This window comes from Silene latifolia, chromosome 10 (genome assembly GCF_048544455.1).
Source record: "Silene latifolia isolate original U9 population chromosome 10, ASM4854445v1, whole genome shotgun sequence".
In the NCBI taxonomy this organism is placed as follows: domain Eukaryota; kingdom Viridiplantae; phylum Streptophyta; class Magnoliopsida; order Caryophyllales; family Caryophyllaceae; genus Silene; species Silene latifolia.
Window position 1 is genome coordinate 94,933,712 of NC_133535.1, and position 15,384 is coordinate 94,949,095.

Here is a 15,384-nt window from a genome sequence, read left to right on the forward strand (position 1 = left end):
AAATGGTCAATCGGAGTGATGTTATGGGGATTTTTAAGAGAAAAATTAGGGCCATCATCATCATCTTCCAATAATTCTACATTATTAGTTGCAAAAGACTCACATTGGGTGGGTGGAAGAGCATAAGCAATGGTCAATTGCTCACTTCTTTCTTGCATCTCTTTGATTACTTGTTCACTTTGAGCCATAATCGCATAGAGTTCCTCTTCAAGACTCGGCGACGAACTTTGTTGACAAGCTACCTCCCGACTTTTGCAAGCCATGAACTCAAAGAAATTCCAAAGCTCCGGCCGAACCATGTAGTAGACACTCTCATTACTCAAGTTAAGAGCCTTTTCACGGGTCTCAAGATTCATGCCATCAAGCACGAGACGACCCAAGTAATCCGCATCAAGGACATACCCAAGGGAAATGAGGGGGATGAGTCTAGTGTTGCGGTAGTAGTAAAATTGAGCATAATAGTCATGGAAAGGCTCATCCTTGGGTTGTAGAACGAACTCGTCATTCATTATGAGAGGCCAATAGCTTTATCACCTACAAAAATAGGCACTAAAACTACAAGAAAACTATGAGATGATCCCAAGGAACAAGTGTTCCTCGAGACAAAATAAAATAAGATAAAATTCAACAACTAATTAGCAAACAAAACCGTCTCCCCGGAAACGGGGCTAAAATTTGATAGGCGATCGCACACCTATGCAAAAATAAATACCCTAGACACAAATTAATGTAGTACATAGGGGTCGAATCCATAGAGAGACGGGAGTTGTTAATTAGTTGTTATGAAGTGAATTTTATCAAGGTCGATTACGTTTGGATTGGTTTGTTGGTTGGTTTATGGCTAACAATTATAAAGATGTAAACTATATGATAAAAGGAGTCTAGGGAAGTCGGGTCGCACATGCAAATTATGTAAATGCTTAAATCAAACATAGGAGTTGATGAAACGTTAATTGTTTAGGCTTAGAGACACTCACCTCACGATATTAGTGTCAACCATAGACCGGGTCCTAGAGAAACTCTCGTTTATGACTAGGTCGTCCTACTACACATGCTTAGTATAATCCGATTTCGTGCCTCTCGACTTATAGAACGAATTAACAAACTTAATCAATGAATAAGGCCTTTAAACAAAGATTAAACGTGACGATGCAAACATGTGATAAAAACAATTAGACAATATTATAACATCCTAGTTTATCATGTTACAAATACTTTTTATGCATGGCTCCTTTCATTCCCTAGGCAAGGTAGACTACTCTAGCATGATAGAAATGTAAATTAAACTAATGATAAATGAAAACATAATGAAAATATGAATAAGAAATTACCTTGCAATTGCAAATAGAAATGGAAATGGAAGAACAATACTTGTAATATAAATAACTTGTAAATGTAAATTATTTTATAACTTGAAATGTAAATAGGAAATGTAAATAACATAAAGTAAATCTAAACTAAATTAAACTAAGAGCTAACCTAAACTAACTACTAAATTTAGAGAGAATTTCTATGTAAAAGTGTGTAGAAAGATGGTGTCCAATGCTTGTGTCGAGGTTCCTTTATATAGGACTTGAGTGTATAACGTAAACAATTGAGAATCCCTGATCACCCAACCCTGATCGGGGTTACCATTGTCCGGGTATTTTCTCTTTAATGCTTGATTAAATGTTATGTGGAATCCAAAATTGCTCCTTAATTCTTCTTAACTCTCCGGTTAATTGCATACTTATCATCCTAAGAGCATCTTCATGAGCATCCCATGTAGAATCCTAAGTTGAGCATTTTGTGGACTTGTAATTGGGCTTGACATTTCTTGATTTGTGTTGTGCATTTCTCAAATTAATCTACCACATTCTCATGCAAGTCCATGCTTTACTTCATTGTTGATCCATTCTTCTCTTCAACTTAGCTTTGTATCCTAGTGCTTGTAAATATGTGGAATTAAGCTCATTAAAGCTTAAGTACCTACAAAATATGATAGAACATGCAAATGCAATTAGAAATACAATATTAGCTCAAAATCACTAAGGTTAGTGCATAATGTCATACAAAATGGAGCTAAAATAAGGGGTAATAATGTATATAATTCAGACTTATCATGTGTCCAAATACTATGGACACTTGTCCAACACTAAATACTAGGGCAGAGGATGGATCGGGTATCCGATCTAAAGTGCTAGTTTGGTTCGGATATCCATATTAATAATTCCTGAAGTCAGATATTCATGTTCAAACCAAATGTTTCGGATATCCAAAATAATCGGATCGGTTGCAGATATCCATATTTTGGATTTTATTTTAAAATTAAGTTTGAAACACGATCATATTCATCGTCTTCTATGATGATTTTCTTTAGTATTCTTACTCAAATGTTCTCGACATCAAATTTAAGTACCACTTACATATTTCTCTAATATTTTAAATTTTAATTAAGTTGATGTATCAGATAAAATTGTATTCACTCAAAATTATACTAGAAAACTATAGTTTCGGATCGGATCGGATTTCCAAATGTTTTAATTGTAATATGCATATGCAAACCAAAACCAAAGATTCGGATCGGATATTCGATCCAAAATTAATTTTCGGATCGGATAACCAAACATCCGGATTCGGATCGGATGTTGAATAAGTTTGGATAATCGGGTTTTTTGCTCAGCCCTACCAAATACCATGGACACGTGTCCAAACAAATGAAAAAAAGTTAAGACACAGCTTTATAGGTGTCTGATACATTTTAGCGTGTGTCTCACGAGTATTGGTGTTCGACATAGAAACGATGGTTACGTGAAGTGTTGGTGCTAAAATCAACCCGACCCGATTGACTCGACCCGAACTGTTGTACCCGAATGACACCCAAAACCCGAATTAACCTAACCTGACCCGACTCAAAAATGACCCGAGCTTTCATGGATCCGTAACAGACCTGACCCGACCGGAAACCACTCAACCTGAGAATGACCCGACAAAATATAACTTTATATGACCCCAAAAGACTTGAATGCCTTTTCTCTCTCTCTCCCAAGCATTGACCCGTCCCGAAATAACCCGACTCGCCTGATTCGAAACAGACCCGACCAACAAACCCGAAACAAATCTGTAACCCGAAATGATCGACCCAACCCAAACTAACCTAAAAATTTCTGACCCGAATTGGCCCGGCCCGATTTGCTAGTGCTACCTAGCCGTGGAACAACGAAAACAGTCGTTTTCCGATAGAACAAACAAAGAAAGGAGTAAGGTGTAAGTTTGATCACACATCCTGATAGTACGTAGTAGTGCGTGGTTGTTTCCCCTCCTTTCATCTGATTACCCCAGAAATAATAATAGCAGCAAGCCAGCATTAGCAACAATGCAATAATCACACAACAGAAATCATAATTAAAACAACCACCACCACCACCACCTTGATTACTCCATTTCCTTATTGTACACCACAATTATTAGATTTTCCTACGCACTTTGTATCAATCAACACTTAATAATTTTAAAAAAGGGCAATTGTTAGAAGAATAACATGATTTCAGGAGTTGCTTATCTAGGAAACAACTTTGATTGCAGTGCGAGTGTTCTCTCCCTCAGGACCCCATCTTTACCGTTTTCCCCTCCTTTATCATTAGGTTTGTACTTTTTTCATAATTAATTAACTAAGTAAACACCTGTCTCATTTGAGAATTTGTGATGTTGTGTGAACATGTCCTTATGAGTTTAGTTTGTCATATGTTGTTAGTTGGAGGTAATTGCAGCAAAGTATGGAACAAGAAAGAAACATGGGGCCTTAGGAAATTATCCAACAACCAGTTACTACGAAAGGGTGTTTCGATTCCGAAATGCAGTGGTAGCTCCAGCTCAGGTGATACAGCAGCTGAAGGCTCCTCTACTCAACCAAAGGCAAGTTCTAAATAATAAAGTTGTACTGTACTCTTTTGTGAGCTTCAGTTGAGAACCCAATTTTGCTTTCGGATAGGCTTCCTTCTCTGTTTCTCTTTTTGGTTTCCATCATCGGGTTTAGTCCGCATTTGAGTTTGGTAAGTACCGAAGGACAATAAAGTTTTCCTCCTTTTTAACTGTCACTCCCTTTCTCCCATTCATTTGTTTACCTTTTTTATTTTTCGTGAGGTCTACAAAGCTCGTAACCCCCTCCCCTCCCTTTTGGTGATTTGTTTAACTTTTTAATTATTTTTTTAAATAAGTATATCTATCAAAGGTAAACGCATTTTTGGGACGGAGCGAGTATTTGATATGTTTGTCCGCATGCAACTATCAGATTTTAATCCAAAAAAAACAATATAAAAACGATTTAACATTATTGCTTTCAGATGAACAAACCTCATAACATTTGGTAATACTGGAGCAACCCTTTGCAGGTTGCACAAGTGTAGGGGGTTCATTCTTTGTTTCTTTAGTTGACGACTTAAAACAGTTATGATCTTCAATCAATACAAAAATGTCCAGGATTTTGATGCAAATAGTGTAGTGTCTCTTTTGTTTGTGGGTTTTATTTCCCTTGTAGTCATATGGGGATGAAACTTTGGAGTGGCTTTTGAACAATTATTATGCCAGTCAGGATTTAGGGTTGTTTTACGGGTTTCTGGAACAGAAAGAGTGTATTCCATTTACTTTAACGTCGTTGGAGATATTGGAGGTTAATAGCACCGAACTTCAGTAGGTTCTCAAAGCATGATGACTTTGTTAGAACACAAATTGAACTTGGAAGCACTATGTACTACTCCGGCTGATGTTGGAGGCTTGGATCAATTTATCACCACTGCTAATTGTCTTTCAAACCATGTGAAGATTGGTCTTCACAACATTGTCTCTAGCTTACAGGCTGTTGGATAAAGGAATTTTATGATAAACAAACTCGCCTTTCTCTAAATGCATAACTATTGCCACATTCTTCTTTGCGTCAAATACGTCCCTCGACAAAATCAAGTTTTTCTTTTTCGTCTTTGGCTTTATCTTCTAATGCTCTGGCAGTGCATGGTTTGTTAAACATTTGATAAAAGGTACATTAGCGATCCTTAACTTACCTCTTTCGCATAAAAAAAAATAGACGTCCTTCAGAAAAGCTTGAGAGTTGGCAAAGGAATCACTATCAGAAACAAGATAACAAGTATCCTAAACAGTGTGTCGGAAGGTCGGACTCATCTATTATTCTAAAAATCATAATATTTTCGGCTTAAAATGAAGTATTTAAGTGTCAGCCATCCATGTTAGTTTACTACTCCTGATTTTTTGGAACTGCCACAGAGTTCAAAACTCCCTTCACCAATTTTGAAAAAGGAATTTTGAACAAATGGGGTAATTCCAAAGGATCGGGAGGATTAGTTCACTTCAGTTTTGCTAACTGTTCAAGGTTGTGCACGGGTCCTTTGTTTTTATCATGAAGTGTGAAATTCTATTGAACACAAGAGGCAGAATGTATTGTTCTTCTCATTCATGAATGCATCGATACACCAAGGCTTATATACAATATTACAAAAGATACGATCTTATCACATCTCCTAATTATGGGCAACTATAATATTTACTTAACTAAATACTAATATTACAAAGAATAATATCTAGCATATTCTAAATATTATTCTTTCATGAAGGCTGTCCATAGAGTTTATTTAAGAGCCTATCATGGCGCAAATGGTATAGTAAAGCTGTATTTGCATTTATACACGATTATAGATAACCATAAATTTGTACAAGTAGCCTTAGTTATATCAGATAAGTACCGTAGAAGATTAAGAAGAACCAAAGGAAAGAGAACATTGATTTCAATGCTATGCATTTATAGTCAAAAGTCAGATCTAACAGACTATGTCACACTTACCAATTTGCCAAAATAGGCTTAGATTAAGGTGTATACCAAATTGCCAATGAAACGAGATCCATTCTTATTCTTAGTTAAGAAGGAGATGCATTGGAAGTTACCTGCCATTTGGCAATCGACGCACTGATGCATCTGGCTGTTTTTCATTTTAAATATCTGATTGATTGATATCACATAAGACTTACCATGATCAAGTGCTCAGTGCTGCATCCATTTGTCACGTTTTTGCATTTATGCTTTTTTCAGTTTTTGCTTACAACAACATTGCCCAACTGCCTCAAAAGGCTGTCACCTATGCTGAGGTAAAGGGTCAAATATATGCAATCTTGCTCCTGTTGGAAGACAACAAAGTTGCTTATGTATGACCAATAGTTACTTTTTGGTGTAAAGGTAGCCACTAGGACACTTTGATGCTAATTATTTCGAAATCGTATCACCAGCCCTCAATATTTTTTTTTCTAGTTAAGCTAACATTTTCTTGAGCAATACTGAATAGAGCGGGAGGATTGCATATTTGCATGTACCAAATACCAATTGATACCGACGAGGTCAATAGGCGAATACCTCTTCCTTTTGTATTGTACTAGCCTTGTGCCTCCTCTTACACCAACGGAATAAAAAAAAAAAAAAAAAAAAAAAAAAAAGTACTAACTGATGCTTCAGAATTCATTGTTTTGACAAGCTCATATGACAGGCACCTTTTGGCTACACAAGGAAAGATGTGATATTAATTGGGGTAGGAGTAACTGTTTTTGGAGTCGGCTTGAAGAGTGGATTGGAGGTAACACTAGCTATTGAGCTACCCCTTTCACATGGCCTGTTTCCTTTGGTGTATATGACTTAGCATTTGTTTACTGTGGTATTTGGACAGTTTGTTGGAGTTGATCCCTTACAAGCAGGAAATGTAGTTCAGCTAGTGATAGTGCTAGGCATGACAGTTGGATGGATATCAACATATATGTTCAGGGTTGCAAGCAAAGACATGACATATGCTCAGCAGTTGCGGGACTATGAGAGCAAAGTGATGGAGGTAAGCGTATTGTGTTTATCTGCCTTTGAACTGCCATTTATGTCCTTGAAACAGTAGTTTTTACCTTATCTTGTGTTCCTGGTTTTCTGATTGGGTGGTCGGTACAGTTCCGGTCAAGATTGGGATTGGGGATTGTGTAATTCTGTTCAATTTATATCATTCATCTTCGTAGAGTAACTGCAGAAAAGTTTGGGTACCGGAAAATGCATTGAAGCAAAGTATCCTATTGTACAAAGTTCATAAAAAACGGATAAATAGAGATAACTATTACTCGTAGGACTTGGTGCAACCTAATTAATTTTTATTAATTCTGATAATGCCTTACAATGTTGAAGGGTACATTTTGTTATGGAGAAAAGGTAAATTTCTGCTCTCCATTATTCTTTGACTTAGGAATGATAAGGATTAAATGAAAATGGCTCATTAGATTATGAGCGCTTTCATTAATGTGATTTTATGAAGTTGCTGTAGCTGTTAGGTACTTAGGTAATGATGTTGTTACTGGATGCAACTTGGTCGGTAGAGTTAGAGACATAAGCCTTCAACTTCAATACTTCAGTTTCACAGCTTTAGCTTTCATTTTTAAAATTGTAATTTTAAACTCTACATGAAGCAATGCGTCTAAGTTTCCGTGCATTGTGATCAACAGGCTATCAAGAGGTTTGGACTTTGGATTTTCTAACCCTCACATTTTTGAAAGATGTAGGACAACTCTGCTTTGAAAAAGTTGTCCGACTAAATTCTGAGATGCTCGTGTCCATTAAATGATTCAATATGACCAGACCAGCTGACGTGCACTTGCAACCAATAATCACCTCTTCGTCATGTTTCTTCATCACTTTATTTTTGACACTATATCGTACTCAACACAACACGACACAATAATATGACACTTCATTTTAGGTCAAAAACACCTATGTTTGATGGCAAAATAGGTCATTCGTTTGGGTCAAATCAGGTACTTTCTCAAGTTTGGGTACGTTTTGGGTGTAATTATGGGGGACATTTCTAGAACATTGAAATTTGGTTCTCATCCGTTGGGTCATATTCTATTAGATCAAGTAAATTTTGTTGGATCGACTGGCAGCTGAGTAGGAATGACATAACTGCTTTCTAGACTTGAATTGCAATTCAACTGATTGAATGATGAAGTATAATTCTAATTTATCATCCTCGGCAACGTTCAGAAACGGTTGGAGGGCCTTACTGAAGCAGAGCTGCAAGTATTACTTGAGCAAGTCGAGGAAGAGAAAAGGTTGGCGAACAGTGAGCAGGTTAATTAATTGCTTGAAAAACTCGGATCTACTTTGGAGGTCTTATACTACCAACATTTTGTATATACTTGCATGGTACACGACATCATTGCCAACTGTGTGATCAGGAAATCTTGCCTATGACACTAAAAAATCTGGGTGAGAACCACCTCAAACTACGGTAGTGGTAGCCTTCAAACACTCTGTAAAGTAGTTGGGAAGTGGTGTTGCGGCCCATATATGTTACTGTATAATGTTTAATGGCATCTAATAGGAAACTAGTTTTGTGACCCGTGCAATGCACGGATTTTATCAAGACGCTTCCCTAAAATTTTGTTCTGATACAAAAATTTAATGAAAGAGGAGGAAAATGGAGACCAATTTTTTTTCAACTATAAATAAAAGATTTTAAGATAAAATGTAAAATAATTGACAGATGTTGTGAAATAATCCATGTTATGGTAAGATTTAAAATAGGGAAGAATTTAGTTTGAGAAGTGGGTAGTTAATACAGTGTATAATCTTTATTAAAACTTATTCATGCATATGTTTGTTCAAAGTGGGTTGCGAAGTCGAAATGTACTTTTTTGTTAGTAAGTCGACGTGTACTAAATGTGATGACATTATAAACAAAGAAGGAACACATAGTTTTATTTATGTGGAAATTCTTATGTTAATGACAAAGTATGCAAACTTAAATTCATTTTGGTGGACTATCTTGTAAATTTGAGCTGTATTACAGTTATAATCTACATAACATTATAAACATGATGATGCAACTTGTTGCCTCAAGTCATATGCATAATCATTTTTCATTGTATTTAATTATTTTGTAGGGTAACAATCGAATATTCTCCATCACTTTTCAAACCAAACAATTGTTGTGACTAATCACATATTGCAAATCTGTCGGAATTTTGAAATAGGACGAATTTGTCTTAGCAATGTAAATCAAACTACTTAATGAATGCACAACCTCTTCCATATTGGCTTGTTCAATTAAACAATTTATATGTACTACCTGAATGTCAACAAAAAAATACATGTAAGCAAATTAATCACCTTATAAGCAGATTACAAATACTAATCACGTGATTTAGAGATTAACAAGGAAGAAACCAGAGTTGGTTATTTGACTTCATAACTATGAAGTTGAACTTTTTCATTTTACGCATAACTTAAATATTAGTTTTTTAAATTTGTAACTTTATACTATGAAAACTATGAACAATCAAGAGAAATCAACATTCAAATAAACTAAAAAGTTTAAACTTTAGTAGTAATGTAGCGCCTTTGAGATACAAAATTTATATGAAATTAAACCATTGATTTTCAAATCACAATAAAACGGAGGCGGATGGAGTGTTTGTCTTCAATGTACATTGCATATGACCCATGGAAAATTAAGGATGCGTGATATAAAATGTGTGTGACTTTAGAGAGTTACAATATTGATTTTGTATTTGCTTGGTTCTCTTATTTCTCTACGAGGAGGTATTTATACAAACTTAGTGAGCAACTGAAAAGTCACCGCTAACACACTTAATTATGCAAATTCATTATATCATAATTTCACTAATAAACTTAATTATGATCATTCATTGTGTCATAATTTATACATACCAACTCATAGTCTCTTGCTATTCCTAATAAAATGTAATGAAAAATAACATAAAATGTGGCACTTAAAATTACTTAACATGACACAAGACAAATAATAAACTACTCATCTTGCCTTTTATTATATTGTATAGATACTAATAGTTAAGTCATTTATCATACTAAATTTCGAAAAAACAATTAATTTGGAATAAATTTTAAAGGTTAGTTAAACAATAAAAGTAGAATGGAGAAAGTCTCATTAAATTCACCATGAACACAAAATTCTAAATATAATTATTTTAGTTTTACTTACTAAATATATTGCTAAACAATGCAATTTTTTTTTTTTTACAAAACCTTATCCCTTATGTGAAATAATTTTATGAACTAAATAGATATTACTACCCTTTTCAAATTTTATTATTAGTGTTTAAGTTATTTAAGTATTTACAGAATTTGTTTGTAAATTACTTAAATTAAATAAATATTTTCTTTTCCATATATTTTATATTTTCCAAAACCTTATCCTTTACGTGAAATAATTTCATGAACAAAATACACGTATTAAGACCCTTTTAAAATTCTATTATTAGTGTTTAATTTCACTTAAGTATTTACAGAATTTGTTTGTAAATTACTTAAATTAAATAAATATTTTCTTTTCCATATATTTTATATTTTCCTAAGAAAATATTTTATATGATCTTTAATACTTATTTTTCGATTAATTAGTTCTGTAAAACATCTTCTATATACAACAAAGTTATAGTAACAACAATAGTGAATTAGTGCCTTTAAAAAAAAGTAGTGAATTAGTGATAATACATTTTTTTTCAAGTTCATTTATTCTTTTTCGTTCTTAATTTCTTATGTATTCAGTTTTTTTTTATTTCGAATACATATAATACTACTCTATATGAAATATCTTGAAATTATTAACTTATAGTTAATGCATATTTTTTTATTGTAGTTTTTTTTTTGAGTTAATTAAGTTTAAAACTAATGGAATATGGATGGATTTTTAAAGGAAATAAGTGAATTAAATTAATGCAATATAATAATAAATTGGTAATCCATGTCATATTAGTTTGCCAAGTCACATTGTTATTGTGTATGTGGCTTTTTTTCATCCCATGTGGCATTATCTACGTGGCATTTTTAGCCTAACCTTTTAATAATATTTTATAGATTCTAGAAATAATATACTACGTATGTTGTTAGCTTGCATGTTATTTGTATAATTAGAGTTCTGTGCTGCCAGATAAACGTAATAATGGTATGTATTATAACAGTGAATCTCATATGAGATGGCATGAGATTGTTGTGAGACTGTTTAGAGAAAAATAAGTCGTGTTTTAACTTTTAAGGCAGACTTGACTCTAGGCCCAGGTAGGGGTGTGTGTAGATATTTGGAGTGTGTTTCTAGGAGTATTTGGATAAATACGGTCTTCGCTTTGAAATGTCAAATTCGAGAGTGAGAACCATTGAGACCCGTGTGTTGAGTCTCGGAGCGTGTGACTTAAGGTGTCGAAATGTTTGATCCTAATGGACTCGAGTAGGGGGTTCAAAATGATAGCGTAACTCCTCTTGATTTTTACTCGAATTTTTTTTTGGTAAAAAGGTAAGCTTATATTAATAAGATAACCAAGATACAATCGTTTATAGCTCAACTAGCTAACAAAGCTAACTCACTGATCAACAAGTTTTAACTCCCTAACTAACAAGATTAGGGAAAAGCACACACATTACATAACAAAAAATCTAACTTTGTCGAATCTAGCAATAAAGAATTCTGGACGCAAAAGGATGTTCTCTGTTCTGCAATGATTCCTGCTCCACCAGAGAGAATATATGAGAGCTAGCAGCAGCATTGCAGCCTGATATTGAAGCTTCTGTGAAGAAAATCTCTAACTGGACCACCAATCAAACCAGTCCTGACTAGGTAGATGACACCCCAGTCTAGAGGACAAGATTTGAAGGCATTTCTTGCTATATTCACATGCAAAAAACAGATGGGCGTGTGTCTCAGGAGCATTAGCACATAAGACACAGGAATCATCCATGACAATCCCCATTCTTTTCAGACGTTCTCTGGTTAATAATCTGCCATGCATCACCAGCCACCCTATAAAGCTGATCTTAGGGAGGGCACCTGATTCCCAAACAAATTTTGCCCAAGTAAATTCATACAAGGAGAGCCAAGCCAGTCATAACCACTTCGAATAGTGTAGTCCTGCTGATTCTGCAACCACCAGTCTCCCACATACCCAACTTTAATAAGATCTCTGATCCTACAAAGCTTCCTCCAAGCCCAACTGCCAGTAGTTTTAGGTTGATAGCTATGCCAATCACCATTCTTTATATAAATAGAGTGAACCCATCTTACCCAAAGGTGATCCTTTTTCTGAGCTAGCCACCAAATGTATTTACCTAAGGCAGCCTTGTTCCAACATATAATATCAGTTACCCCTAAACCACCATGTTTCTTAGCCTGGCAAATCTGATCCCATGATACCAAAGTACTACCTTTATCATTGTCAAGACCAGTCCATAAGAAGTTCCTGCAAATTTGTGTTATTTTCTTAAAGATAGAGCTGGGTAAGATAAAAATGCGCGCCCAGTAATTATGTAAGTTGGCCAACACAGACTTAATGAGCACTAGTCTCCCAGCATAGCTCAATTTCCTGCTGCCAATACTTCTAATTCTACTGACCACTCTTTCAATCAGACAATTACATTCTAACACAGACAATTTCTTTGAGGCAATAGGTATACCAAGGTACTTGAAGGGAAGTGACCCATGATTCATGCCTGAGTACTTGATAATATCAGTCAACAACATTTTATCAACCCCATTACTGTAAATGCTAGACTTGCCTTTGTTCATTTGTAACCCAGAGGCTCTAGAAAGGATTGGAAGGCCCTTAACAACCCAATAATGGAATTTCTATCCCCTCTACAAAACAACATCAAATCATCAACAAAGGCTAAATGATTGAGCTTGATTCTTCCACAAAGAGGATGGTACTTAAATTTAGTATACTCTTGAATTTTGCCAAGAATCCTACTCAAATACTCCATGCATATAACAAAAATGAGTAGAGAGAGGGGGTCCCCTTGTCTCAATCCCCTCTTCCCATGAAAAAACCCAAAAGTTTCCCCATTAAGTGCCAAGGTATAAGTGGGAGTAGTCACACACTCAAGGATCAACATAATAAAAGTAAGGGGAAAATTCAGAGAACTCAGCATATTACTCACAAAGCTCCATTCAATGGAGTCATAGGCCTTCTGGAGATCTATTTTCATATTTACCCTTGGAGACACAACATTCCTGTTATACAATTTCACCAGATCTTGACATATAAGGATATTGTCTACAATGTCTCTTCCTTTAATAAAAGCACTCTGAGAAGGGCTAATTATGTTAGGCAAAATCATGCTCAGTCTGTTGCATAGAACCTAACTAATACATTTGTAGATGGAATTGCAACAGGCAATGGGTCTGAATTGGGTCACATCTTGAGGGAGCTCAACCTTAGGAATCAAGGTAATAAGTGTAGCATTGATTTGTCTGAGTAATTTACCTGAGGTAAAGAAATCCTTCACAACCTTTATGACACTCTCCCCAGTAATTTCCCAAGTATCCTTGTAGAATTGACTATTAAATCCATCAGGTCCAGGAGCTTTGTTACCACCAATGTCAAACATAGCCTTTCTAATCTCATCAGTGGAAACCTTAGAATTTAAGATTCATGATGAGCAGCATTCAAAATAGGGCCAGCAGCAATGATTGACTCACACACAGCATCCATAGGCTTACTGCTTCCTAACAATCCATTATAGTACTCAATGAAGGCTTGCTGTATATCTGAACTTGAAGTGCAAAGGTTCCCAGCATGATCTTTAATTTGGATGACTTTATTCTGAGCACATCTATGTTTCAACTGGGAATGAAAGTAATGAGTGTTATCATCCCCCATAGCAGTCCAGTCCACTTTAGCTTTCTGTTCCAGAAACATATACCAGGCAGATTGCAATTGCAAGAGTTCATAAGCTTCCAATTTTTACTCGAATTTTGATGACTAATATATTTAGGGAAGATTAGTTCAAATCCTACGGAGCTTTGACTAGAAAATAGTCTATTTGAGTTTTGAATTTAATTAAAGCAATTGATTTTACATATTTACACTCTGGAAAGATTTTTTTTTTTAATTATTGTTTTTAAAAATTTCGAAAAGAATTGTACATGAAAATTGGAAGCTTCGCTTACATAAAATTTGACATTATTTGGTTTTACGATAGGGTTTGAATACCCTTTTAGTTCGGATTCAATTGCAAGTATTAATCAAAGGGTAGATTGATAACTTATACCTAGAATAATACACTTTTTCAAATTTTATACCTAACATAATTTTTTTTCAAAACTTATACCATATATATTCATTTCTTCTAAACTTAATACCAAGTTGAAATTCCGGTAAAAAAAATCACGAGCTGACTGTTTTGCCCTTACCTTTAACCCATTAACTCTGATTTTTCCAAACAATTGTACGCTCCTCCTTGCCTCAGAAGCCATTAATATTATTACCCAAACACAATCCCTAAACCCCCTAATTCATTATATATACCCCTAAATTCGCTCTTGTTCTCAATCAGTCACTTTTTTCTTATTTTGTTTCGAATTCAGATTTATTTCCTGAATTTATTGAATAAAATGTCTGCAATTGTGTGCGAAAAGAGAGCTTATTTTGATGAATTACCTGATTATTCATCATCCTCCCCAATTCCCATTTCTAAGCGCATTCTCTACGCTTCCTCCTCGTCTCCCGTTCAGCTTTCTCTCTTGAAAAACCGTCTTTTCGATACACTTAGGGAACTTTTCCCTCTATGGACAATCAGGTTTTGGGATCGACGATGACAAAAGTAGAATGAAGAGAGAATGGCGAGAAATGGTCAGAGGTGGTAGTGTTTTATTGTCTTAATACCCGACAACGGCGAATAGTGGTGGTGGATGAGGATAAGAGAGATTTGGGCTTAAGTTTGTATGTGTGGTGGCCTGGTGGGTGGTAGTTTGAGTAAATTAATGTTGAGATGGCGACGGATGGGAGGTCGCCGACGACATCTGAGGTGGCAGGTGATGTCGTCATGTGTTGGTGAGTGAGTGTGTGGTGGTAGTCGTGGTCGTTGGTAATGGTTGTGGTTGTAATGAGTATTGGTGGTGGGTGATTTATTGGGTTTATGTTAAGTAAACTTAAGGGCAAAATTGTCATATAACAACATACTTTATCATTAAAAATTGAATTTAACCGGAATTCGATCATTTTTCTTGCCGGAGTTGAGATTTGGTATTAGATTTGTAAGAAAAAGGGATGTTTGGTATAAGTTTTGAAAAAAAATTATGTTAGTTATAAAATTTAAAAAGTCGAATTATACTAGGTATAAGTTATCAATTTACCCTTAATCAAATTAAACATAGTAAATAAGATAAATTGTTACATACCTTATAGCGTAGCGGAATTAGCAATAATAAGAAGTATATAACTATATGAATCCATAACCCGGACGAATAATTAGCACCCGAGTTGTGATGTCTCTACCGGTTTCCACACTGAAGAAACTCCTTTTTTCTCTTATATGTTTCTCACTCTATGTCAGCTAAACTGAATAGG

General features: G+C 35.0%; 1 protein-coding gene across 1 annotated transcript; it reads left to right on the forward strand.

Moving 5' to 3' along the window:
- Nucleotides 1–3,241: 3,241 nt before the first annotated feature.
- Nucleotides 3,242–8,429, forward strand: LOC141605761 (uncharacterized). Its single transcript, XM_074424648.1, has 5 exons — nucleotides 3,242–3,623; nucleotides 3,734–3,894; nucleotides 6,525–6,611; nucleotides 6,702–6,860; nucleotides 8,048–8,429. Exons 1-5 carry the CDS (start codon nucleotides 3,521–3,523, stop codon nucleotides 8,141–8,143), a joined length of 606 nt encoding a protein of 201 aa, XP_074280749.1. The 5' UTR covers nucleotides 3,242–3,520; the 3' UTR covers nucleotides 8,144–8,429.
- The last annotated feature ends 6,955 nt before the right edge of the window (nucleotides 8,430–15,384 follow it).